The 21,916-nt window shown below is 66.9% G+C and overlaps 3 protein-coding genes across 9 annotated transcripts in view; 1 reads left to right on the top strand and 2 right to left on the bottom strand.

Moving 5' to 3' along the window:
• SETD2 (SET domain containing 2, histone lysine methyltransferase) overlaps positions 1 to 9,068 on the top strand; it is a 64,152-nt gene extending 55,084 nt beyond the window's left edge. For all 3 annotated transcript variants that reach the window (XM_066991323.1, XM_066991322.1, XM_048053826.2), the window contains 3 exons: positions 7,718 to 7,798; positions 7,999 to 8,100; positions 8,289 to 9,068. In XM_066991323.1, coding sequence (XP_066847424.1) covers positions 7,718 to 7,798; positions 7,999 to 8,100; positions 8,289 to 8,450 — 345 coding nt within the window. In that variant the 3' untranslated portion in view covers positions 8,451 to 9,068. The remainder of the gene's footprint in view (positions 1 to 7,717; positions 7,799 to 7,998; positions 8,101 to 8,288) is intronic.
• Positions 9,069 to 9,583: 515 nt separating this feature from the next.
• LOC125180955 (tumor necrosis factor receptor superfamily member 16-like) lies at positions 9,584 to 14,416 on the bottom strand. Of its 2 annotated transcripts, none has more exons than XM_066991338.1 (6): positions 14,067 to 14,416; positions 12,942 to 13,077; positions 11,778 to 12,164; positions 10,941 to 11,163; positions 10,720 to 10,850; positions 9,584 to 10,126 (listed from the first exon to the last, which is right to left on the bottom strand). In XM_066991338.1, exons 1-6 carry the CDS (start codon positions 14,124 to 14,126, stop codon positions 9,822 to 9,824), a joined length of 1,242 nt encoding a protein of 413 aa, XP_066847439.1. In that variant the 5' UTR covers positions 14,127 to 14,416; the 3' UTR covers positions 9,584 to 9,821. The 2 variants fall into 2 exon arrangements, with proteins under 2 accessions (XP_066847439.1, XP_066847438.1); XM_066991337.1 differs by having other exon boundaries at positions 10,720 to 10,865; positions 14,067 to 14,415.
• A 2,224-nt stretch (positions 14,417 to 16,640) lies between these two features.
• On the bottom strand, positions 16,641 to 21,745 carry LOC125180952 (D-serine dehydratase). Of its 4 annotated transcripts, none has more exons than XR_010829015.1 (9): positions 21,590 to 21,745; positions 20,623 to 20,778; positions 20,247 to 20,527; positions 19,236 to 19,422; positions 17,613 to 17,734; positions 17,340 to 17,529; positions 17,145 to 17,250; positions 16,907 to 17,071; positions 16,641 to 16,849 (listed from the first exon to the last, which is right to left on the bottom strand). XR_010829015.1 is itself a non-coding variant. In XM_066991335.1 (8 exons), exons 2-8 carry the CDS (start codon positions 20,769 to 20,771, stop codon positions 16,982 to 16,984), a joined length of 1,125 nt encoding a protein of 374 aa, XP_066847436.1. In that variant the 5' UTR covers positions 20,772 to 20,778; positions 21,590 to 21,745; the 3' UTR covers positions 16,844 to 16,981. The 4 variants fall into 4 exon arrangements, 2 of the variants coding, with proteins under 2 accessions (XP_066847436.1, XP_066847437.1); XR_010829014.1 differs by having other exon boundaries at positions 16,758 to 16,868; XM_066991335.1 differs by having other exon boundaries at positions 16,844 to 17,071.
• Between the last annotated feature and the right edge of the window lie 171 nt (positions 21,746 to 21,916).

Here is a 21,916-nt window from a genome sequence, read left to right on the forward strand (position 1 = left end):
ACAGGTAGGCAGCGAAATGCCGCCAGCACACAGCGGGTTCAGCAAAACGCAAGCGGTCAGGCTTTCTCCGTGACCTCCAGAGCTTGCCCAAAGCCAAGGCTTTGCAGCTGTTAACTCTTCTCCTGCTTCCACCTTCGAGGGCAGCGGGGAAGAGAGGAGAGCCATGGAAAGCACAGTTTTATCGGGCTGTGACGCCGGGAGCAATCCCGCACCTCTCCAGCCGTGCCGTTTTGCACCAGCCTTTACGCTCTTGGCAGGACGGTGATGCCCAGACCCGGGACTGGTTTTGTGGTGGATACCGGAGGCGACGTCTCCCTGCTCTGCTGCGGTCCCGTCTGCTGCCAGGCTCCCGAGGGTTAATGCAATCCCTGCAACGCCTCCGAGCGCTTGAGCCGGGATTCCTGGAGAGCCGACTTAAGCGACATTATTTGCAAATATTTATCTGCCCGTAAAACAGTTAATTAGAGAATGAACTAAGACCTGGCGCACGGCTGCTCCGCCGCTGAGTGTTTACTTCTGCGGCTCTGCGGAGGAATCCTGAGCCCTGTAATGATTTTTGTCCCGGGTCTGCCTCTCGCACCCTGCTGCCGTTCGGGGAACCTCGGGACCTCGCCGGGGTGTAACGGAGCCGACGGTCACGTCCCCGAGGGGGTGAGCCCACACACGCGTGCCTTGCTGGGTTTTTTAGGTGCTCTCGGGGAACGCGTTCGAGAGCGTGAGTTGGCAGCGCGGCTGTGTGCTGCGGTGCCGTGGCTGTGCTTAGCATGAAAAATTCAGCTCGGGGAGCTGTATGGGCGCTCCAGATGGCTCAGACTGCGAGAGCAAGCTGGGCTCTTCGAGGGAGAAATCCCCCCGGGCTTGTGCGTGGCAGCGGGGTGCAGACTTCCAGGGTCTCAGCGGTGCCAGCCCGACGGCTCCTTCGGGGTAACGCCCTCCGCTCGTCGCACGAGGAGCTTTTTAGGTTGTATTTAAGCTCGGATGAGCTGGTCGGGTTTACCCCGGCGGCTGCACGGACGGCTCGGGCTCCTCTCTGGGAGGTGTTGCCCTCGTGGCCGCGCGAAGGGGAGGAAAACCGTGAGCCTGGTGTCTCCAGCTGGCCGGGGAGCGAGATCCCTGCCTTCAGGTGCGCAACTTGGCCGAAGCCGCCCGTACCTCGCTCCTAAATGAACACCAGACACGCAGTTTTGGCTGACCTTAGGCTACGTCTTGCCGTACGGCGATGTGTTTCTGCTCACTCGACAGCTTTAACTCTTTTTCTTCCCGGGCTGCGCCGTCTCTGGGCTTTGGGGTTTCGGTCGTGGCAGCAGCGCCGGATCCCCGCGCGTTCGGCCCCAACGCTGCTGGCGGTACGGCGCCTCCACAGAGACGCTTTTCTCAGCTTCCGCCCCGTGTGCTGAAGCTGCAGCCTCATTCCTCGCATTTCTTTCCTCCTTCTCCCCACCCCGCACCTTTTCCGGGGTCAAACCTCCAGCCTGGAGGGCCGGCAGCTGCCGCTGCTATTCGGGGCTTCCCCGGCGGCGAGGCACCGCTCGCGCCGAGCGACCGGCGGAGACTCGCGCTGGGAGTATTTAATTTCCTCGGGAGCGTGCGCAGCACGCCTCTCAGCACCACCTGTTCGCTCCTTCACACCTGCTTTTGCCTCCTGGAGCGCACGGAGAGGCCGGCAGCGTTGGAGCATCTCCTGGTGGCATCTCCCCACGCCCTGCGTGGCGGGAGGGCACCGGCGCAGGCTTCTCCTCCTGATTTCTCTGGATTTCCCCAGCCTCTGCTCCCCTCGCTGCCCTCTCCTGCTCCCCTTCCTCCCCGACCCCAGCCCGCCTTTCCCTCCGTAGCATCGTTGCCATCCCCTCCAGCCCCGCTCTGCTTCGGAGGGATGCTCCTGGCAGGCTCGGGGTTGTGAGTGCCACCAAAGCTCTGCTCGTGTCCCTTCCTTCTTGTCCCGTGTTGCCATTTCCCTGGCAGGCGGCGCAGCCTCGGGCTGTGGCAGCGCTTTGCAGGGACTCGGAGGAAGGAGCCGTGGTCGAACCAGGGCAGGCTGAAGCCTTGCGAAGACCTTTGGGTGATGGTAACCGCGGATCTGCCTCATCGCACGCCCGTGCTGCTGTATTTCTGTCCTAACCGTGGCTCTCCAAGCAGAAAGATTTTTAATAAGGCATTTTTTTGTTAGAATAAAGGTTAACCTCAGCGCAGGGACGGACCATCACCTTTCCGCAAGGAGCAGCTCAGGAAGTATTTCTCCTCTTCCCTCGCCCCAGCCTCAGGCACTGATCTCCCCTCGCTCCGGGTCGAGGTGCGCGGGCACGGAGGCGGCAGCGTGGCGAGGCTGCCGGTCGTTACACCCCCAGCCCTGCTCCGGGCGGCCCGCGCGGGGTTTAGGAGCGGCACGGTCGCATTGTTTGCTTCAAACGGAAGAGAAAGCCCTGGGAGGCGTTTGGGGTTGTGTTCTACCCCGGGACCCCCAAGCAGAGCCCCCGCGGCACCGCAGGCGAGAGGCGAGCAGCGCGGGCGGCAGCGGGGTTTCGGTGCAGGAGCCGCTCGGGGCTCCCCCATCCCTCGGGCTTCTCGCTCCGACTGGCTCTGGCTGCGGCACCGGGGCGTTTTTCAGCCCTCACGGGGGTTTTCCTCCCACCCCCGCCTTTCTTCTTCGTTTCTACTCGAGCTTGAGGTCGGCTTCGCCTCCCCGCCCCGCTCCCCTCTCCACCAGGCGCGGGGAATAACCGCGGTCGTCCCCTCGCCGCGTGCCCGCCACCCGTGCGTGTCTTGGAGGGCAGCGATGGGGCCCGGGGAGCTCCAGGAGCCTTCGGTCCCAGGTCTGGATGCAGCAGCGGCGCCCAGTTCCGCTCCCGAACGCGCCTCGCTTCGCTGCTGGCAGTGCTGCCGCCTCCCGCCGCGCCCCGCGGCGGCTCCAGGAGCTCCTCGTGTCCTCCACCGGGCAACCACCGCAGCGACCTCTGCACCTTCGCCAGGGGCTCGCGTGGCCCTGATGGGTTTCAGAAGGCTCCTCGGACGCCTGCGCAGCCCCTTTGAGGGCCACGTCCCCGCTCTGGCTTCTCCCGGCCCTCGGCACCGCTGCGGCCGTGAGCGACGCGCGCGGGGAGCGCTCCGGCAAGGCGGCGGGCCGGCTCCCTCCGTCAGTTTTTCCGTGGGAAAGGAAACGAATCCCGCCCCCAACAGTCGGAAAAAAACGCTGACATTGGGAATTTTGCATCAAAGTGGGGAGGGAACAGAGGGGTTTGCGTTCTTCGGGAACCCATCATCCGGCGGCGCTGCTCGGGCAGGCCAATTAGCGCCTGTAATTTGTAACATCCTCTGACCCCCCCCCCCCCCGGAGGACCAAACGAAAATCCCGCTGTTGCACAACTGACCCGTGCAGGCAGGAGCTCCTTCCCCGTGCCGTCCCCGCAGGAGCCGGCGGGGCGGGCGCGGGTGCGTTGGTGCTGGGCTGTGGCGCTCGCCGACCCCGGGCACGCGTGGGAGCCTGGGGGAAGTCAGCGGGGTCGCGCTTCGCCGCTTGGTTTCCTGCTCTTTTTTTTTTTTTTTTATTGGGGTGCTCTCTCCCGGCCGGCCGCGGCTGCTGCAGAGGCAGAGCCGGCCCCAGCCCTTGCCGGGCGCTCCCCGCCTCGGACCAGGGAGCTCCGGCTGACCTCGAACGTGTCCCCGCGGCGGAGGGAGCGGGCGTGGGTTGACGCCGCTCGCTTCCAGCGATGGCCGGAGCCCGGGATCCGCACCCAGGGCGCGGGGCGAAGGAGAGGCGAGGCCTGGGACGGGGCTTCCCGATCCGCTGGCCCTGCGTGGGCCCAGAGCTTCCTCCCCCCGAGGCCGCCGGAGGAGCGAGCGCGTGTTGGCGGGGGGCGCCGCCGCCCGCGCTGCCTTCCGTCCGCTGCTGCCGCAGACGAAAGGGGAGAGGGCGAGGCGTGGCGGCGCTTTGCGGGCGCCTCTCCTCTTCTTTTAGGGGGCCGGGCGGCCTCGCCTGGTCCTGAGCACGCTTCGGAGCCTTGGTCCAGCTGCCAAAAACACGGCTCCACCTCCCCGCGCCCGGGCAGCTCGCCGCAGGTGCCCCCAGCTCGCCCCTCGCCCGGCTCCGCTTCCCGAAATGCCCCCCCCGGTCACCGGCTGCGCCCTGCCTGGGTGATTTTTTTTTAGGCTGTTTCTGCTCGTGTCCTCCCCCCCCCTGCCGAGGGAAGCGCCGGGGCTGCCGCTCGCAGCTTGGTTTTCTGGCTTCCATCACACGCTCCCTGCGTGCGGGGTGCCTGCGTCGGGGCTTTCCCGTGCCGTGCCGTGCCGTGCCGTGCCGGGGGAGGCTGCTCTGGAAGTTGTCTGCGACCTCCCTGCGTGTCTGCTGCTGGCTGCGCTGGGATGATTTAAAGAAAAAAAAAAAAAAACAACAAAAAAACCCTCTCTCTAGGCTGATGTAACAGTTGCTCAGACTCGGGCCGTGTGTGGGGCTCGAGCGCTTGATGGCACCAGCTCCATTTCTGCACCATGTGTCCCCGCGGAGGGAGGCCGGAGCCGTGCCGTGGGCGCCGGGCACTGGGGAGCGTTTCCCTCGTGGGCTGTGCCAGTCTCGCCCGTGCTGGCAAATCCTCGAGCTCTGCCTCGAGGCACTTCGCTTTTCTATCAGAAACCCGTGGCCAGGAAGGTTTGGGGTCCTGCAGCCTTTGCCTGAAGCCTCCCCCCCCCCCGCGAAGCCCGGGAGCTCCTCGCCGCCGTGGAGCCGGGCCGAGGGCGCACGGCTTTGGCTCTGCGGGGCGGCAGCCGGGTCCTGTTGTAATGCGCACCCGGAGCCCTCGGGGGAGCGGCGCTGCCCCGGCTGCTCCCTGCTCCCCGCCCCGAAATCCCTCAGATAGCCAGCTGTGCTTCCAGAATAGCCTGGGCGAGAGGGAGACCCTCCAGGAACCGGCGGGGCGGGGAGGAGGAGAGGCCGGGCTCTGCAAAACGCACGTAAGCGTTTTGGGGCTACGGCGCGCGTTTTGGGGAGGGCGCCGTCAGCGGGGGCCGTGGGGGCGTCTCCCTCCCATCCTCCAGGAGCTGCGGGCTCCTCGCCAAGCCCTGCAGGACTCGGCGAGACCCTCGCCCGCCCAGGGGGCTCGCAGATAAACCTTGCCCGAAAGCAAAGCCGGGATCCTCTCCCCGCTCCCCCCGGCTGCCATCCCCAACGAAATCTCGTTTTGCACTCGGGGGGTCCGGAAGCGGCCCCGGTGTGTGACCGCCCCGTAGGGCTCTTTGCCAGCTCCGGGTCCCTCCTGTCTTCATGGGGACGAATGCTCAGCACCCCTGGAGCCGCATCCTGCTGCTGCAGACCCCTTCCAAGAGGCTGAGCCAACTCTGAGCAGCCGAGAGTGGGACACGGGGACACGGGGACGCGCCACAAGCCGTGCCGTCGGCGCGGGGCCGGGCGCTGCCGCGCTCCCCGGTGCCTCCCGTGCCCTCGGTGCCGAGCGGGGAGCCGGCGCGAAGGCATCTGCTCCCCATTAGCAGCCGTTTGATGTAGGTACCCGGGATGAGGGAGGGGAGAGGGCTTTGATGTGCGGCCAGCGGAGCCGGCCCAGCGCTAATTCACTTCGCTGGGGAGAGCTCCCGGCCGTAAAAGCGCCCCCGGCAGCGTTTTATTGAAGCCCCCCCCCCCGCGCTGGTTTTACTGCGGGACTTTTCGGCTCCGCTCCCCAGCCCCGAAGGCCTGCTTCCTGCGAGCTGACGCGCGTTCTTCGGGCGCTTCCTCGGGATGAAGTGTCTCCTGCTTTTTAAAGTGCTAAACGCTTAAAAAAAAAAACCCAAAAAAACATTTTGCAATTACGCAAGCAGCGGGCAGACCTCCCCCAGCGCCGCTGCTGCCCCTCGGCAGCCCTTCCCCTCTCCGTGTCTCGCTCTCTCTGAGTCGGAGCAGCCCAAAAAGCTCCCGAGCTGCTCCCGGGAAAGCGCGGAGCTGTGCAGGAGGAGAAGTCGCTCCCCCATAGCTCAGCCTCCGAGGAAATCCCGTGGCTGTAGGGCGAGCCCCCGCGGGCTGTGTTTGCGGGGTGGGTGTCGCTCGGTGGCGGCACGATCCGGGCGCCGCAGGGATGCTGGGGTCGGGAGGCACCAGGTTCGTGCCCCGCTCCGTGAAACAGGCAGGGAATTAAAGCCGGGAGCTGGCGCCTTCGCCCTGGGGGCTTGGTGCTCGCGCAGCGCTCGAAGGAACGGCCAGAAATTCCTCCGGAGTCCCCTGCCGCCCGCCGTGGCTGCGCGGAGCATCGCCGTGAATGCCCTTCGCCAGCCTGCTGCTGCTTTCGGGCGCTTCCCAAGAGCTCCCTGCGTGGCTGGCGCCCGGTGCGACGCGCCGCTCCGTCCGTCTGTCCCTCCGTCCGTCCGTCCGTGGGGCCCTGCTGCGGTTCGAGGGGGCGGGCGGGCGGCCGGAGGGCAGAGGGAGCAGCGCCAGGGACTGAGGGCAGAGCTCGACGCTCGAGCTCGGCACGGGGCCGCGCGGGGCCAGCCCGGGAGGGACCCCCTCCGCCCCGCCACGGCTCCGGCTCGCCCGTGCCGGGCTTGGCCAGGGCTTGGCCGGGGCAGCCGCTGGGATTTGGCGGGGCGGGATGGTGCCGCCGTGCCGGCAAGGCAGGGGGAGGAGGAGGAGGAGGAGGAGGAGGCTTCCGCCAGCGTTCCTGGGATGGCCGAGCGCCGCAGCCGAGCGCCTGGCTTTGATTACGGCGCCGAAGGAAGGCGAGCGTTGCTCAAAGCGGCCCCGGGGTGAAGCGGGACGGGGCGCAGCACGGTCGCAGGCGGTGTCACCCCGGCGGCTGCCCGTGCCGGGGGCTCTCGGGGTGCCGGCTCCGGCCGTGCCCCGGCTTCGTGCCACCGTTCGCCCAGCGTGCCGGGCATGGGGGGGCTGCGCTCCGGCACGGCTGGGATGGAGAGGGGCTGCTGCAGACAACCAAACGCTTTCCGCCCGGCAGCATGAAGCGCCACGGAGCCAACGATTAGGAGACGGTCGCCGATTCGTGTTCCTGTAATTGCGCCTTCACATGCACGAAATAAATGGGGGTGGTGGTGGTGAACCCTCCGGATTCCTCCCCCCTCGCCTCCAGCTAAACATATTTCAGGCTAATAACGGAGACCGCAGAGCTCAACCCCTCCCTCCCCGGGCCAGCCTCATCTCCCAGAACCAGCCCTCGCCGTGCGGCCATTTCCCAGAGCAAACAATAGGGGCGAGTCGGCCCGGCGCGGCCCCGCTCCTCCCGCGGCGCTGGGGGCGGATTCGGGGAGGCGGGCGGCGCGGCCGTGCCCCTCCGGTGGTGGTGGGGTGGGGATTTGTCCTTGGGTGCGTGGGTTTGGCTCCGGGGAAGGCTTAAGGGACGCCGGGGACGTGGGCGGGTGGGATGGGTGCCTGCGGCTCCGTGGGTGCAGGCTTCGTGGCGAAGCCCCCCCGGGTTTTGGTAACGCGGCGTGCTGCTGAACTCGCGCTTTTTTGGCTGCCCTGTTGGCGCTGGAGCTCATCCCAACCCCAAAAACAAGGTCAGGGGAAGCGCAGCCCCCCCGGTGGGTAAGCTGGGAGCGCGGCGGTGCCGTCACGGCCTTCCCTGCTCGGGGGGGAGGCGAGGTGGCCGGGCGTGGGCTGTGCCGCGCCGTCAGCTGGCTGCCGCCCGCCCGCGCGCGCCTGCGTCTGGAGCCGGCCCAGCGAAGCTTCGTTAATTATTTTAATTTTTCTGCTATCGTTTTTAATCTCCCTTTCCCCTCCCCATTCCAGTCTTCCAAGAAGCCCAAGACAGCCGAGGCAGACACGTCGAGCGAGCTGGCTAAGAAGAGCAAGGAAGTCTTCAGGAAAGAGGTGCGTGTCCCCAGGGCCCCCGGGGGTTGTCACCGCTGCGAGCGGGCGCCGTGCCGCCGAGGGGCAGCGGCACGGGGCCGCGGCGTGGGCTGATTCGGGGCATCCCAGCACCGAAATGCCCGCGGTGGCACCCGGCCTGACGCCGCGGGATGGGGAGCAGGGCGGAGGGCCGGCGCTGATCCGTCTCTCGCCGCCCGCAGATGTCCCAGTTCATCGTGCAGTGCCTGAACCCCTACCGCAAGCCCGACTGCAAGGTCGGCCGGATAACCACGACGGAGGACTTCAAGCACCTGGCACGCAAGGTAACGCGGCTCGGGGCCTGCCGCCAGCCCTCCCCGTTCCGGAGGGTCGTTTGGGACGAGGGAGGGAAGGGAAAACGGGGCTGTTCGTCCAGGGGGGAGCTTTAAGAAAGGCGCCGGGGAGGGCAGCACGCGAGGCGCTGGTGCGCGCGGTGCCGCCGGCCGCTCCTTGACCCGCCTCTCCTCCGCAGCTGACGCACGGCGTCATGAACAAGGAGCTGAAGTACTGCAAGAACCCGGAGGACCTGGAGTGCAACGAGAATGTGAAACACAAAACGAAGGAGTACATTAAGAAGTACATGCAGAAATTCGGGGCCATTTACAAACCCAAAGAGGACACGGACTTGGAGTAAACCACCACCAACCCCTCCAGGGCCGCCGAGCTCCGGAGGCCGTCGGATTCCCCCCCCCCCACTCCCGATTCGACACCGACCTGTGAATTTCTGCAGAAGCAGGGCTGTCCCCACGGCCCCCCCGAGGAAGAGCGGGGTGGGAGCGCTCTTCCCAGCCCGCCCCCCCCCCCCCCCGCCTCCTCTCCCCAGGCTGACCCGGGCGCCCACCCCGGCGGTGCTGTTCGGCGCGCTCCCCGCGCGCATCTTGTGTCACCAAGACCTGTATTATATTTTAACGTATATGTGAATATATTGATAATTTTTTTGTTTCGTTTTTATTTTATTTTTTTTTTCGCTTTTAGCCCAACACGTGCTGATATCACGGGAACCCTTTGTAAGGATAGTTTCGGGTTTTTTTTTTTGTTTGTTTGTTTGTTTCCTCGTTTTTGTTCTGCAAGGTTTAATCTGTTCTCATGTAAATATTCAGGAACAGGCTGCCCCTGGATTTCTGGCAGGCCTCGTGCTATGTTGATAAGATTGATTTTACTGCTTAAATCATTTTACTTTATTCAATTTTTACTGAACTTTTTATGTAAAAAAAATTTAAAAAAAATAAAATAAGATGAAATCAACACCGTACCTGGCCTGGAAAAGGTGGCTGGGTGTCGCAGGAGGCGGCGAAGGGTGGCGGTGGCTCCTCTGAGGGGACCTGCTGGTGGCACCGCAGGGGACACGGTGGCCCTCCTCAGCAGCCCTTACCCGTTTGGGGACGGGCCCCCCCCCCCCCCCGTCACCCTTTTTGCACCCCTGTGAGCCCCAAAACGCAGGGGCAGCAGCGGGGGTGGAGGGGTTTTGGTGTCCTGGAGCAGCTTGGGGTGACCCAGGGGCGCCTTGGGGCTAGAAGTGCTCCTGGCATTTGGGCTCCCTGGTGCTGCTGAGCCTGGGGGGCCGTGGGGTCGGCCCCAGAGGGTCCCCGTGCGCTCCTCGCCCCACAGACCCCACAGGGTGCTGGGGCAGCCACCTCCTGGCCCCTCGTGTACCCCCCCAGGGCCCCAAGGGCAGGGGGACACGCACGGGAGCGGGGGGACACGGGGACGGAGGGGACACGGGGACGGAGGGGACGCGTCCCGGCGACAAAACGAGTGACACCAAGGCACGTCTGGCTGTTTAATGCACCCCTCCCTCCCCAGAAATACAAAAAAGGCACTCCCCCCCCCACCCGACACTCCTAAAAAAGTACAAAAACGGCTTAAAAAAGAATACACGGCACGATAAAGCTGCTGGCGGCCGGGGGCTCGCCCGTCCCCGCGGGGCCGCGGGCAGCGTCCCCGGGCTCTCGGCGCCCCCGAATCCTCGCGGTGTCCCCAAATGGCTTTCGGGGGGGGGGGGCGCTCACACCATGGAGCTGGCGTCCCCCGGCCCCGCCAGGCGCTCGGCCACGTCCTGGCGTCCCACGGCGGCCAGGGCCAGGCAGAGGGCTTCCAGCGTGGCCCCTTCGGTGGCCGCCCAGGCGGCGAGCAGGGTGCGGGCGGGCGCCTGGCCGCGGGCGAAGGCGCCGATGGCTTCGTCCCCGTAGCCCAGGCGGGCGGCCAGGCTGCGCCAGTCGCCGCCGGGACCCCCGGTCTCAAGCAGCCGCTCCACCTCCTCCTGCCGCTGCGGCGGCACCGCGCCGTAGGGACGCCCCTCGGGACGGGGTGCTGGGGTTGGGGGGGGGGGGCGGGGGTCAGCATCGGCACCCCGAAAAGCAGCGTGTGTCGTCCCGTCCCCCCCCAACCCCAGCGTTTCTGCTCCTATGGCATCTCCTGGACCCGGGCGTGGGTGCTCCCCGACCACATCTGGGTGCTGTCCCCTGCAAGGATCGCCCTCACCCCACCAGGGTGCTCCCCAGGAAGATGGGTGTCCCCAAATCCCATCCGAGTGCTCCCCAGGGGGCTTCCCAACCCTATCTGGGTGCTCCTCAAGGCACGGGTGCCGCGCCAGGGTGATGCTCCCCAAGTTTGGGTGCTCTCCGGCTCCAGGGGCTGCTCCCTGACCCCATCTGCGTGCTCCTAACGCTGCGCCCCAACCCCACCTGGGGTGGTCCCCGGATCACGGGCGCTCCCCAGCCCCATCCGGGTGCACCCCGACCCCTCCGCGGGACCCCACAACCCCTTCCAGATGCCTCCAGGGTTTGGGTGCTCCCCAACCCCACCCCCGGGATGGCCAAAGCGACATCGGGGGACAACTGCACCCCACTGCCGCCCCCAGGGCGGGTGTCCCCAAGGGCTGGGGGGGGGAGGACGCTGCTCACCCTTGCCGAGCTGGTGGGGCTCCTGCAGGCTGTGGGTGTCCAGGAAGACGCCGCTGTCGCTGTGCAGCTTCTCGCCCTCGGGCGCCGTCCCCAGCTCCCCGGCGCGCGCCTTGGCCAGCTGCTGCTTCTGCCTGCACGTGTGCCAGCTGCACGGGCGTCACCCGGCGCCCCCGCCTGCTCCCCCCCCTGCACAAACCCCCCCCCAAGGCCCCAAACCTTACCACTTGAAGGCCACGTAGGCGAGGAGCCCCACCACCACGGCGGCCAGGATGGAGCAGTAGACGGGGATGATGTCCTTGCCCGTGTCCTCGGGGGGCGGCAGCATGAACTCGGAGGAGGCGGCCGAGGCGGTGGGGGCCGCGCTGCCCCCCGGCACCGGCTGCCGCTGACGGGGCTCCTTCTGGGGGTCCCCCTCCGCCCGCTTTAGGATCTGCAGGTCCTTCTCTGCAGGGATAAAGCCCAGCCCCCCCCCCAGCCCCAGATTAGGGGAGTCCCAATGATCCGACCCCCTCCCACCCAGCTCTGCTGCCTCAGTTTCCCCTGGGAACGGGGCAGGTCGGGCTGGGGGGTACCCAAACCGGCACCCACGGATGGTCCACGCTGTTTTGGGGTGGGAGGAAACCGCAGCCAGCTCTGGAAGGGGGAACGGAACAGAGAGGGCCCCCCCCCCCCCCCACCCCGGCCCCACCAGGCCCCCCCCATCCCCTCCTGGCCACATCAAAGCCCCCGTGCTGGTGCTGCCGGGAGCATCTGCTCCGCGCGCGGGGCCGCGATGACAGCCGCGGGGCGGCAGCTGCCGGGTGACGGTGGCCCCCGGGAGGGGGGGGGGGCGAGCATGGCTCTGGGGGGGGGCTCAGAGGGGGCTCGGTGCCTCGGTGCCACCCCCCCACAAACTCACGTGAGCCCCAGGAGGGTGTGGGGCTTTGGGGGAACCCCCCCCCGCACCCGGGTGGCGTTTTTATCTGCCGCGCGCGCAGAGCAGGGCACGCGCACCCTGGGGCTACAGATGGGTAAACTGAGGCACCGGGGAACTCGGCCACGTATCTGGGGGCGCTCACCCATGCAGAGCGTGTTGGAGAGGCGGCTGCAGGCGCGGATCATCACCTCGCCGGGCCCGCAGGCGGGCTGGCAGGGCAGGCAGGGCGCCTCGGCGCTGCGCTCCTCCGAGTAGAAGCCCTGGGGACAGGGCCGGCACTCGGCGTCCTGCGTGGGGACGCAGGGCCGGACGGCGCCGTAGCCCTCGCGGCACAGCTGGCAGGGCTGGCACGGCCTCCCCGGGCCCGTCCCGTTGCCGGCGGGGGGCCGGTAATGGCCGCGGGCGCAGCGGCCGGCGCAGAGGGCGTCGCGGGCGGCCGTGCAGGGCTGGGCGAGGGGCTGCGACGGGGCGCAGGGGGTGCAGGGCCGGCACGGCTCCACCGCGCTGCTCACCGCCGAGAAGGTCCGGTCTGAGACAGAGGGGGGCGAGGGGGCTGAGCGGGGCTCGTGGGGGGGGGACGGGGACGGGGCTGGGGACTGGGACGGGGACGGGAACTGATACGGGGTTGGGGAAAGGGATGGGGATAGGGACAGGGATGGGGACGGGGGGGCACGGGGACAAGGATGGGGACGGGAATGGGGACAGGGATGGGGAAAGGGACAGGCACGGGGATGGGGACTGGGATGGGAACTGATAGGGGGTTGGGGATGGGGACATGGATGGGGACTGGGACAGGGACGATGGAGATGGGGACAGGGACATGGATGGGGATGGGGGCACGGGGACAAGGATGGGGATGGGAATGGGGACAGGGATGGGGATGGGGACTGGGATGGGGACCGGGACAGGGACGATGGAGATGGGGACAGGGACATGGATGGGGATGGGGGGCACGGGAACAAGGATGGGGATGGGAATGGGGACAGGCACGGGGACGGGGACTGGGATGGGAACTGATACGGGGTTGGGGATGGGGACATGGATGGGAATGGGGACATTGGGGACGTGAATGGGGACGGGGACGATGGGGACGATAGGAACAGGGACTGGGATGGGGACATGGATGGGGAGGGGGATGATGGGGACGGGAATGGGGATGGGGACGGGGATGGGGACGGGGACGATAGGAACAGGGACTGGGATGGGGACATGGATGGGGACGGGGACGATGGGGACAGGGACGATGGGGACAGGGACTGGGATGGGGACATGGATGGGGACGGGGACGATGGGGACGGGCACTCACTCTCGGCGCAGGGCTCGCACTGGGTGTTGGCGCGGCCGCAGGGCACGGCCACCCCGAAGCCGGGGGGGCAGGAGGCGCAGCACTCCCCGTCCTCCGTGTACGTCCCGCTCGGGCACTGCTGGCTGCGCGCCGGCACCTGCGGGGAGAAGGGTTATTTTTTTTGGGGGGTGGGCCAAAAAATCTGGGTGCCCCCCCCAACTCCCTCCGTGCCTCAGTTTCCCCCTTAACCCCGCCCCGCGTTCAGGGACGGATCCTGCACCGCGGAGCCCCAAAACTCATTCCGAGCCCCCCCCCCCCCAAAAAAAAATGTTTGGGGTGCTCACAGGGCCATGCCCCAGCCCCAGCCGCCCCCCCCCAGGAACAAAGGCGCCGATTGAGGCCCCCGGGGCCCCCCCCAGCGCCGCGTCCCGCGTGGGTCCCGGCGGGCGGGGGCTGGGGGGGGGCGGTCCCGAGGGGCCCCCCCCGGGTCCCAGCTTGCGGCCAGATGGGGACGGGGCGGGGGGGGGGGAAGGGGGGCGGCTGCTCCCACGGGGGGAGGGGGGGGGGAAAAAAGGGGGAGAGGGGAAGGGAAAAGGGGGGGGGGAGGAAGGGAAAGGGGGGGGGAGGAAGGGAAAAGGGGGGGGAGGAAGGGAAAAGGGGGGGGAGGAAAAGTGGAAGGGGGGGGGAGGGGGGGGAGGAAGGGAAAAGGGGGGGGAGGAAGGGAAAAGGGGGGGGAGGAAGGGAAAAGGGGGGGGAGGAAGGGAAAAGGGGGGGGGAGGAAGGGAAAAGGGGGGGGAGGAAGGGAAAAGGGGGGGGAGGAAGGGAAAAGGGGGGGGAGGAAGGGAAAAGGGGGGGGAGGAAGGGAAAAGGGGGGGGAGGAAGGGAAAAGGGGGGGGAGGAAGGGAAAAGGGGGGGGGAGGAAGGGAAAAGGGGGGGGAGGAAGGGAAAGGGGGGGGAGGAAGGGAAAAGGGGGGGGAGGAAGGGAAAAGTGGAAGGGGGGGGGGAGGAAGGGAAAAGGGGGGGGAGGAAAAGTGGAAGGGGGGGGAGGAAAAAGGGGGAAAAGGGAAGGGAAAAGGGAAGGGGGGAGGGAAGGAACGAGACGAAACCCACCCAGCCCCGGCCCCCCCCGGCCGCCCCCCCCCGGACCTGCGGCGGGCAGAGCTGCAGCGCCAGCAGGAGGCAGAGCGGGGCCCGGCCCCGCCGCATCGCGGCCACGGGAACGGGGCCGAGCGGGGCCGAGCCGCGCCCCCCGCGGCCGCTGCTGAGCGGGGAGCGCCCGGAGCCGTCCCCGGGCACGGCTCGGCCCGGCTCGGCTCGGCTCGGCTCAGCCCAGCCCGGCTCGGCTCGGCTCGTCCCGGCTCGGCCCGGCTCGGCTCGGTTCGGCTCGGTTCGGCCCGGCTCGGTTGGGCTGGGCTCGCTGCGGCTCCCCTAGCCCGGTCCGGCTCGGCTCGGCTCAGCCCGGCCCGGCTCGGCTCGGCTCGGCTCGGCTCGGCGCGGCCCCGCAGGGAGGGGCGAGGCGCCACGCCATTGGCTGCCGAGGGAGGGGCGGGGCTGGGGGCGTGGCCAATCCCGGCACGGCTCGGCCCGGCCCGGGGCACGCGGGGTTTGGGACGGGCCGGGGATCCCCAGCCCGGCTCGGTTCGGAGCGGGCAGGGCCCGGCCGGGCCCTCCTGGGTTTGGCCCGGTTCGGCCCCGATCGCTTTGGCCCGGGTGGGACCCGGTGGGGTCAGCCCTCTCCCCCCCTTTTTCTTGTGTAGGGGGCGGTACGGCTGTACGTATGGTGTGTGTAGGGGTAGGCGTACGTATGGTGTGTGTAGGGGTAGGCGTACGTATGGTGTGTGTAGGGGTAGGGAAAGGTGTATGTATGGTGTGTGTAGGGAAAGGTGTACGTATGGTGTGTGCAGGGGTAGGTGTACGTATGGTGTGTGTAGGGAAAGGTGTACGTATGGTGTGTGCAGGGGTAGGTGTACGTATGGTGTGTGTAGGGGTAGGTGTACGTATGGCGTGTGTAGGGGTAGGTGTACGTATGGCGTGTGTAGGGGTAGGTGTACGTGTAAGCGTATATATGGTGTGTGTAGGGGTAGGTAAAGGTGTACGTATGGTGTGTGCAGAGATAGGTGTAGGTGTACGTGTGGTGTGTGTAGGGCTAGGTGTACGTATGGTGTGTGCAGGGCTAGGTGTACGTATGGTGTGTGCAGGGCTAGGTGTACATATGCTGTGTGTAGGGGTAGGTGTACGTATGGTGTGTGTAGGGGTAGGGAAAGGTGTACCTATGGTGTGTGCAGGGGTAGGTGTAGGTGTACGTGTCGTGTGTGTAAGGGTAGGTGTACGTGTAGGTGTACATATGGTGTGTGTAGGGATAGGTAAAGGTGTACGTATGGTGTGTGCAGAGATAGGTGTAGGTGTACACATGGTGTGTGTAAGGGTAGGTGTACGTGTAGGTGTACGTGCGGTGTGTGTAAGGGTAGGTGTACGTGTAGGTGTACATATGGTGTGTGCAGGGGTAGGGAAAGGTGTACGTATGGTGTGTGCAGAGATAGGTGTAGATGGACGTGTGGTGTGTGTAAGGGTAGGTGTACATACGGTGTGTGTAGGGGTAGGTGTAGGTGTACATATGGTGTGTATAAGGGTAGGTGTACGTGTAGGTGTACATATGGTGTGTGTAGGGATAGGTAAAGGTGTACGTATGGTGTGTGCAGGGATAGGTGTAGGTGTACACATGGTGTGTGTAGGTGTAGCTGTACGCATGGTGTGTGTAGGGGTAGGTATGGGTGTACGTATGTGCAGGTGTACATATAGGTGTATGTATGGTGTGCGTATAGGTGGGGGTAGGGGTAGGTATAGGTGTGCAGGTGTACGTATAGGTGTGCATGTAGGGGTAAGCATAGGTGTACGTATGGTGTGTGTATAGGTGTGTATATAGGGATAGGTATAGCTGTACATATAGGTTGTGTGTGCAGGTGTACGTGTAGGGGTAAGGTGTGCATGTAGGGGTACGTATAGGTGTACATATATTGTGCATGTAGGTGTAGGTATAGGTGTGTATGAGGTGTAGGTATATGTGTACATACGGTATGGGTGTAGGTGTACGTATAGGTGTGTATATAGGGGTAAGTATAGGTGTACATATAAGTGTGTGTGCAGGTGTACGTATAGGTGTGCGTGTAGGTATAAGTGTGCACGTAGGTGTAGGTATATGTGTACATATGGCATTGGTGTAGGTGTACGTATAGGTGTGCGTGTAGGGATAGGTATAGGTGTACAAAGAGGGGTGTGTGTAGAGGTGGGTGCGTGTAGATGTACATAGAGGGGTGTGTATAGGTATAGGTGCGTATAGGCATATATAGGGGTGCAGGTGTAAGTATGGGGAGGGGTGTGGGGGTGTAGGTGTAGGTATAGGGGTGTGTGTAGGTGTACAAATAGGGGAGTGTGTAGGTATAGGTGTACATACAGGGGTGTAGGTATAGATGTGTATAAAGGTACGTATAGGAGTGTAGGGGGGTGTGTAGGGGTGTGTATAGGGGTGCGTGGCCACTTGGGCTGCCCCGTTTCACCCACCCCGCTCCCACCGTGCCCCCCGGCCCCCCCAGGACCCCGTCCCCATCCCAGGCCGGGCGGTTCCCATGGGGCGGCCGCATTGGGATGAGCCGGGTGGTGTCACCCGGCCCCGGCTGGGCCCCAAAACCGCCGGATTTCGTCCCAAAGAGCCCAAAGCGCCTGCAGAGGGGGGAGAGGAGCTTTATTGACCCCCTCCTGGGTGATGTGGGTGCAGGGTCTTGGTGTGGGTACGGGGTCTTAGTGTGGGTGTAGGGTCTTAGTGTAGGTTCGGGGTCTTGGTGTGGGTACGGGGTCGTAGTGCGGGTGCAGGACCTCAGCGTGGGTGCAGGATCTCAGTGCATGGGCGCAGGACTTCAAGGTGGGCGCAGGACCTCGGGGTGGGCGCAGGACCTCGGGGTGGGCGCAGGACCTCGGGGTGGCTGCAGGACCTCGGGGTGGGCGCAGGACCTCGGGGTGGGCGCAGGAGCCCCGCACGGCGTGGGACCTCGGCAGCAGGACGAGCTCTACCAGCCGCGGACGGGGTGCCAGAGGGCCACCACCTCGCCCTCCTCGTGCACGTAGTAGACCGGGTGCATGGCAGCCGTGGCGCAGGCCTGCGGCGGGAGAGGAGGTGAGACACACGGTGCGGGGGGGGGGACAGCGGGGGACAGCGGGGCCGGTACTCACGTGGAAGGGGACGAGGGCCAGCACAGTGCCCACCGGGAACCTCCCGAAATCCAGCTGCCCGCTGGCGGGCTCCAGGAGCCCGTGCTCCTGCGTCAGCCCCACCAGCCTGCGGGGACGCGCCGTCAGGTCCCCGCGCCGTGCCGTGCCGCCACCCCGATCCATCCCGCTCCCCTCCCCGGTGTCCCCAGCGCTCACCGGAGCTGGGGATGTCCCTCGACGGCGGCGCGGCCGGCGGGTGGCTGCGCCCAGCCGTGCAGGCTGAGCGCCGTCCAGCCGCAGTCCACCAGCAGCTGGTTGCGGTGCGGGTAGTGGCCGACCACCCTGGTGAGGACGCGGATGGCCACGTCCTGGGGCTGGCAGGAGCCCAGCAGCGTCTGCTGGAGGTCTGCGGAGAGGGTGGGTGGGTGGAGGGGGTCCCGAGGGGGGACGCCGTGCCTGGGGAGGGGTGGGGGACGTGGTGGTACTCACCGTAGAAGATGTAGTTGCCCGGGTGGACCTCGGTGAGCTCGGCCATCTCGGGGACCGGGTGGCTGCAGGACGGCGTGGAGCCGATGCTGGCCTGGGGGCACGGCACGCCGGCCTGGCGCAGCCTGGTGGCGCGGGAGGGGCTGTCACCACCCCCGGGCATGGCCGAGGGGGATGTCACCCCCCCTCCCCGGGTACCACGGGCATGGGGCTGGCGGTGGCTGTGTCACCCCTGGGTGCCACGGGGTCCCCAGCGTGGCGAAGCACCAGCTCGAGGGGGACCTTGCCGCGCCCGGGGAGCCCCAGGGCGTACAAGGGGACATCCAGATGTGCCAGTGCCACCCAGACGTGGAAAAGGAACACCCCCCCCGTGTGGTGGCTGGCCATCCGGGTGTGCAAAGGGTTCTCCCAGGTGGGCCGGGGTGCCACCCCGGCGTGCCATCCCGTGCCTCTTGATGGTCGCAGCATCGCCCAGATGTGCCCGGGCGCCCCCAAACCTTTACGGGGCGCACCGGTGTGTTCCGGCGTGCCCCCCAGGTGTGCCCAGATGCCCCCCAGGTGTGCCCAGATGCCCCCCAGATGTGCCCAGATCCCCTCCAGGTGTGCCCAGATGCCCCCCAGGTGTGCCCAGATGCCCTCCAGGTGTGCCCAGATGCCCCCCAGGTGTGCCCAGATCCCCTCCAGGTGTGCCCAGATCCCCTCCAGGTGTGCCCAGATGCCCTCCAGGTGTGCCCAGATGCCATCCGGACGTGCGAGAGCTGCTCAGATCTGGCAGGGTCCCCCCCCCCCCCCCCCCCCAAGGTGCTCCATTTTGAGCCCTCTCCCTTTTGTGCCTTCCTTGCCCGCTGTGCCAGAGCCCCCCCAGGTGTGCCCAGGACCCCCCAGATGTGCCCCAGATGTGCCACCAGTGTCGTGGCAGTGGGGTTGGTGACACGTGTGTCCCCCAGCTTGCTCCTGGTGGTGGTGCCCCCCCCCCCTGCAGCCAGTTCCTTGGGGTGCTCCAGCAGTGGGTGTTGTGGGGGGTGCCGGGCCGCCCGGAGCTGGGGACGGGCTGTGCTCAGTGTCCCCATCGGGCCACCTGGGGGGGGGATTTGTCCCAGGTCTTGAAAAGTGGGGGCACAACGGGTTCCTCAATGGGACCCCCTCTACTCACACACACACCTGGAGGGCGTTTTGGGGGCATTTTGGGTTGCGGCACGTCCCCGTGCGCCTCGGGGACCCCGCTGACCTCATGGGGCAGCGAGAGACATCCGGCCGCAATTCGCTCCGGGATGCGAAATCCCACTCGTCCCTTCCCCGGGGACAATGGGGGGGGGGGGGGGGACGGGACACAGAGCCCACTTCAAAGGTGGCCGGGGCATCCTCGTCCGGCTCCCCGGGGCGCCGGGGCTTTGTGGGGCCCCGCTTTATGGTGCCGGCAGGAAGAGGGCGATTTGCATTTACAGCCGGGGCCGTGTCGGGGCCGGGGCTTTTATGGGACGGAGCGGGCCAAGGGGGGTGGGCGCAGCCCGCAGCCCCCATAATAAAAATCCCCCGTAACTCTGCTCAGGGTTTGGGGCCTGGTGAATGTAAACTGGGGGGGGGGGGAGGGAGTATTTGGTGGGGGGTGTTGGGATGCAGACTCACGCGGCCACAAAGTCGAGGACGGCGGCGGTGGTGGCCCTGGCGATGGCCTGGATGGCGGGCACGCCGCTGCAGCCGTAGGTGTTCCCGCAGTGCGCGTAGACCCCGACCAGTGTCACCTCCTCGGGAGCCTCCTCCGCGATGGCCCGGGCCAGGGGCAGGGCACCGGGGTCCGTGGGGCGCACGCCGGCTGCCGGCAAGGCGATGGGGAAGGGGGGGGGGGTCCGGCTTAAAACGTGGGGCTGGGGGTGTCCCACTGCCATGGGGTGGGTGGGGATGGAGGGGCCCAAGTGTGCCCTGTGGGATACGGGGGGGTGGTGGGGACACAAGGGACGTGCATCCCCCCATGGAGCATCCTTATGGGGTGTGAAGAGGAGGGGTTTGGGGTAGGGGCGTGATGCCCCGTGTTGGCTGAGCTGCTGGGGTTTGGGGATTTGGGGCTGGGGGATGCATGGGGCATCTCGGCCCCACGGAGCATCCTTGTGGTGGGTGGGTGCAAATGGGGTTTTGGGGGCTAATGGCTGAGCTGCTGGGGATGGGGACACCTGGAATCCCTCCCCCCGAGGAGCAGGTGATGGGTGAAAAGGGGTTTTGGGGGGGGGGGGGCTAAGGGACGCATAATGGCTGAGCTGTTGGGGCTGGGGGTTTGGGGACTTATGGGACACGCCTGCCCCGTGGAGAATCCCTGCAGCGAGTGGTGAAAAATGGCTTTTGGGAAACTTGAACACTCCTTTGGGGTTAAGATGCTGGTGGTGTGGGCTGTGGGGTTAGGGACATGTGTTCCCCACGGCACATCCACGTAGTAGGGAGCTGGAAATGGGTTTGGGGGGCTCACGGACCCGTACTGCCTGGGGGCTTTGGGACACAGGGGACGCCCCCGCAAGTGGCTGGCGAGGAACGCCGTATCTTTGTGGGGCTGCTCAACCACCCTATCCGTGCTGCTCCACGGGGACCGGGGGCACCCGGAGCGCCCCCACCCCCCCCCGAACCCCCCTCCCCCGGGTCCGTCCCCACCTCTGCCGTTGCCGCAGTCGAGCTTGAGCCAGACGAGCCAGCGCTTGCCGCCGGCGAGCGGGCGCTGCCGCAGGCGCTGCAGCGCGCCGGGGCTGTCCAGGAGCACCTGGAAGGCGTCGAGGCGCTGGGCCAGCTCGGCGCACTCCTCCAGGCGCCCGGCCGGCAGCGGGTACGCCAGCAGGATGTCGTCGAAGCCGCCGTCGGCGAAGAAGCGCGCCTCGGCCAGCGTGGAGACGGCGATGCCGCGCCGCGTGCCGCCCGTGGCCAGCGCGCCGCCCTCCCTGCCGGGAGGGGCGGATGGAGGGGTTTGGGGTCGGTCTGGGGGGAACAGGGGGGATATAGGGGGGTTTGGGGACAAGGTGGGGGCGGCACTCACAGCGTCTTGTGGGTCTTGACGTGGGGACGCAGGCGGAGGCCGAGGGCCCGGCAGCGCTCCTGCATGCGCTCGGCGTTGCGGCGCGCCGTGGCACGGTCGACGGCCAGTGCTGGGGTGGGCAGCGCGTCCAGGCGGGCGCCCAGCCACATGGTGGCACTTTTTTTTTTGGGGGGGAGGATGTGGGAGCTTCAGGGCTTGTGTCCCCCAACCGCCCGGCCCCGCAACCCTATGGGGATGGGGGGGGGGGGGGATTTGGGGGTGCTGGGAGCCGGGGGCTTATCGTGAGCTGAGCAGGATGCGTGGGACAGGGACACCGGGGACACTGGGAGCACTGGGACTGGGACACCTGGGACACTAGGAACAGGGAGACCTGGGGTTGGGACACCTGGGACACTGGGAACAGGGACACTGGGAACAGGGAGACTTGGGGCTGGGGAAGCTGGGGACAGTGACATATGGGACACTGGGACAACTGGGACATGGAGACTGGGACACCTGGGGCTGGGTCATCTGGGATTGGGACACCTGGGATTGGGACATCTGGAACACTGGGATACCTGGGGACAGGGACACCTGGGACTGGGACACCTGGGATTGGGATACCTGGCGCAAAGGGAACAGGGAGACCTGGGAAAGGGACACCTGGTACTGGGACACTGGGGACAGGGACACGGGGAGAACGGACCGATGGGTCTGGGACACTTGGGACTGGGACCTACGGCACGGGGACAGCTGGGCCCAGGGTTTGGGGTCGGGGACACGGGGGACAGTGCCACCGGGCCCTATGGCAGGGCTCTCCCTGCCCCTCCAGCAGCGGTGTCGGAGGCCAGGACCCCTCCGGGAGGGACTCACCTGAGCTCAGGTGCCTCAGTTTCCCCAACCGCCTCCCACCGAGGACATCCCGGCGGCACCCCGAGCGCCCAGCCCTGCCTCCCTCCCACCCGTCCGTCCGTCCGTCCGTCCGTACCTCCGCCGCCGCGGCTGCTCCCGGCTCGGCTCCCGGCGGCCTCTGGCTGGTGCGGCTCCACGTGACGCCGTGGGCACCCGCGGCCAGCCCTGCTCGGGGACAGAGGTCGCTGCCAGCCGTGGGGCCCCGGCGGTGCCGGGGCAGGGGAGGACACGGGCGCAGCGGCCGCTCAGCGCCTGGGGCCGGGCACGGGGACGGGGTGGGGGCGTCTGGGGACAGCAGTGGTCCCAGTGGGGGTCCTGTGGCCGTGGGGATGTGGAGACGCGAGCCCCCAGGTGGGGCGGGGGGGGACTTTGAAGGGGTTGTGGGGACCCCCGTGACAGTGGG

The sequence above is a fragment of the Anser cygnoides genome, chromosome 2 (genome assembly GCF_040182565.1).
Source record: "Anser cygnoides isolate HZ-2024a breed goose chromosome 2, Taihu_goose_T2T_genome, whole genome shotgun sequence".
Taxonomy (NCBI): domain Eukaryota; kingdom Metazoa; phylum Chordata; class Aves; order Anseriformes; family Anatidae; genus Anser; species Anser cygnoides.

Coding starts and splice junctions, on each gene's coding strand:
- LOC125180955 (XM_066991337.1), bottom strand. CDS start 14,126: ATGCGGCGGGGCCGGGCCCCGCTCTGCCTCCTGCTGGCGCTGCAGCTC. Junction 11,164..11,777: donor CTCCAACACGCTCTGCATGG/GTGAGCGCCCCC, acceptor TTATCCCTGCAG/AGAAGGACCTGCAGATCCTA. Junction 10,866..10,940: donor GCCTACGTGGCCTTCAAGTG/GTAAGGTTTGGG, acceptor ACGCCCGTGCAG/CTGGCACACGTGCAGGCAGA.
- LOC125180952 (XM_066991335.1), bottom strand. CDS start 20,771: ATGTGGCTGGGCGCCCGCCTGGACGCGCTGCCCACCCCAGCACTGGCC. Junction 17,735..19,235: donor GTCCTCGACTTTGTGGCCGC/GTGAGTCTGCAT, acceptor CCGCGCCACCAG/GCTGCGCCAGGCCGGCGTGC. Junction 17,530..17,612: donor GGGCAACTACATCTTCTACG/GTGAGTACCACC, acceptor CCCTCTCCGCAG/ACCTCCAGCAGACGCTGCTG.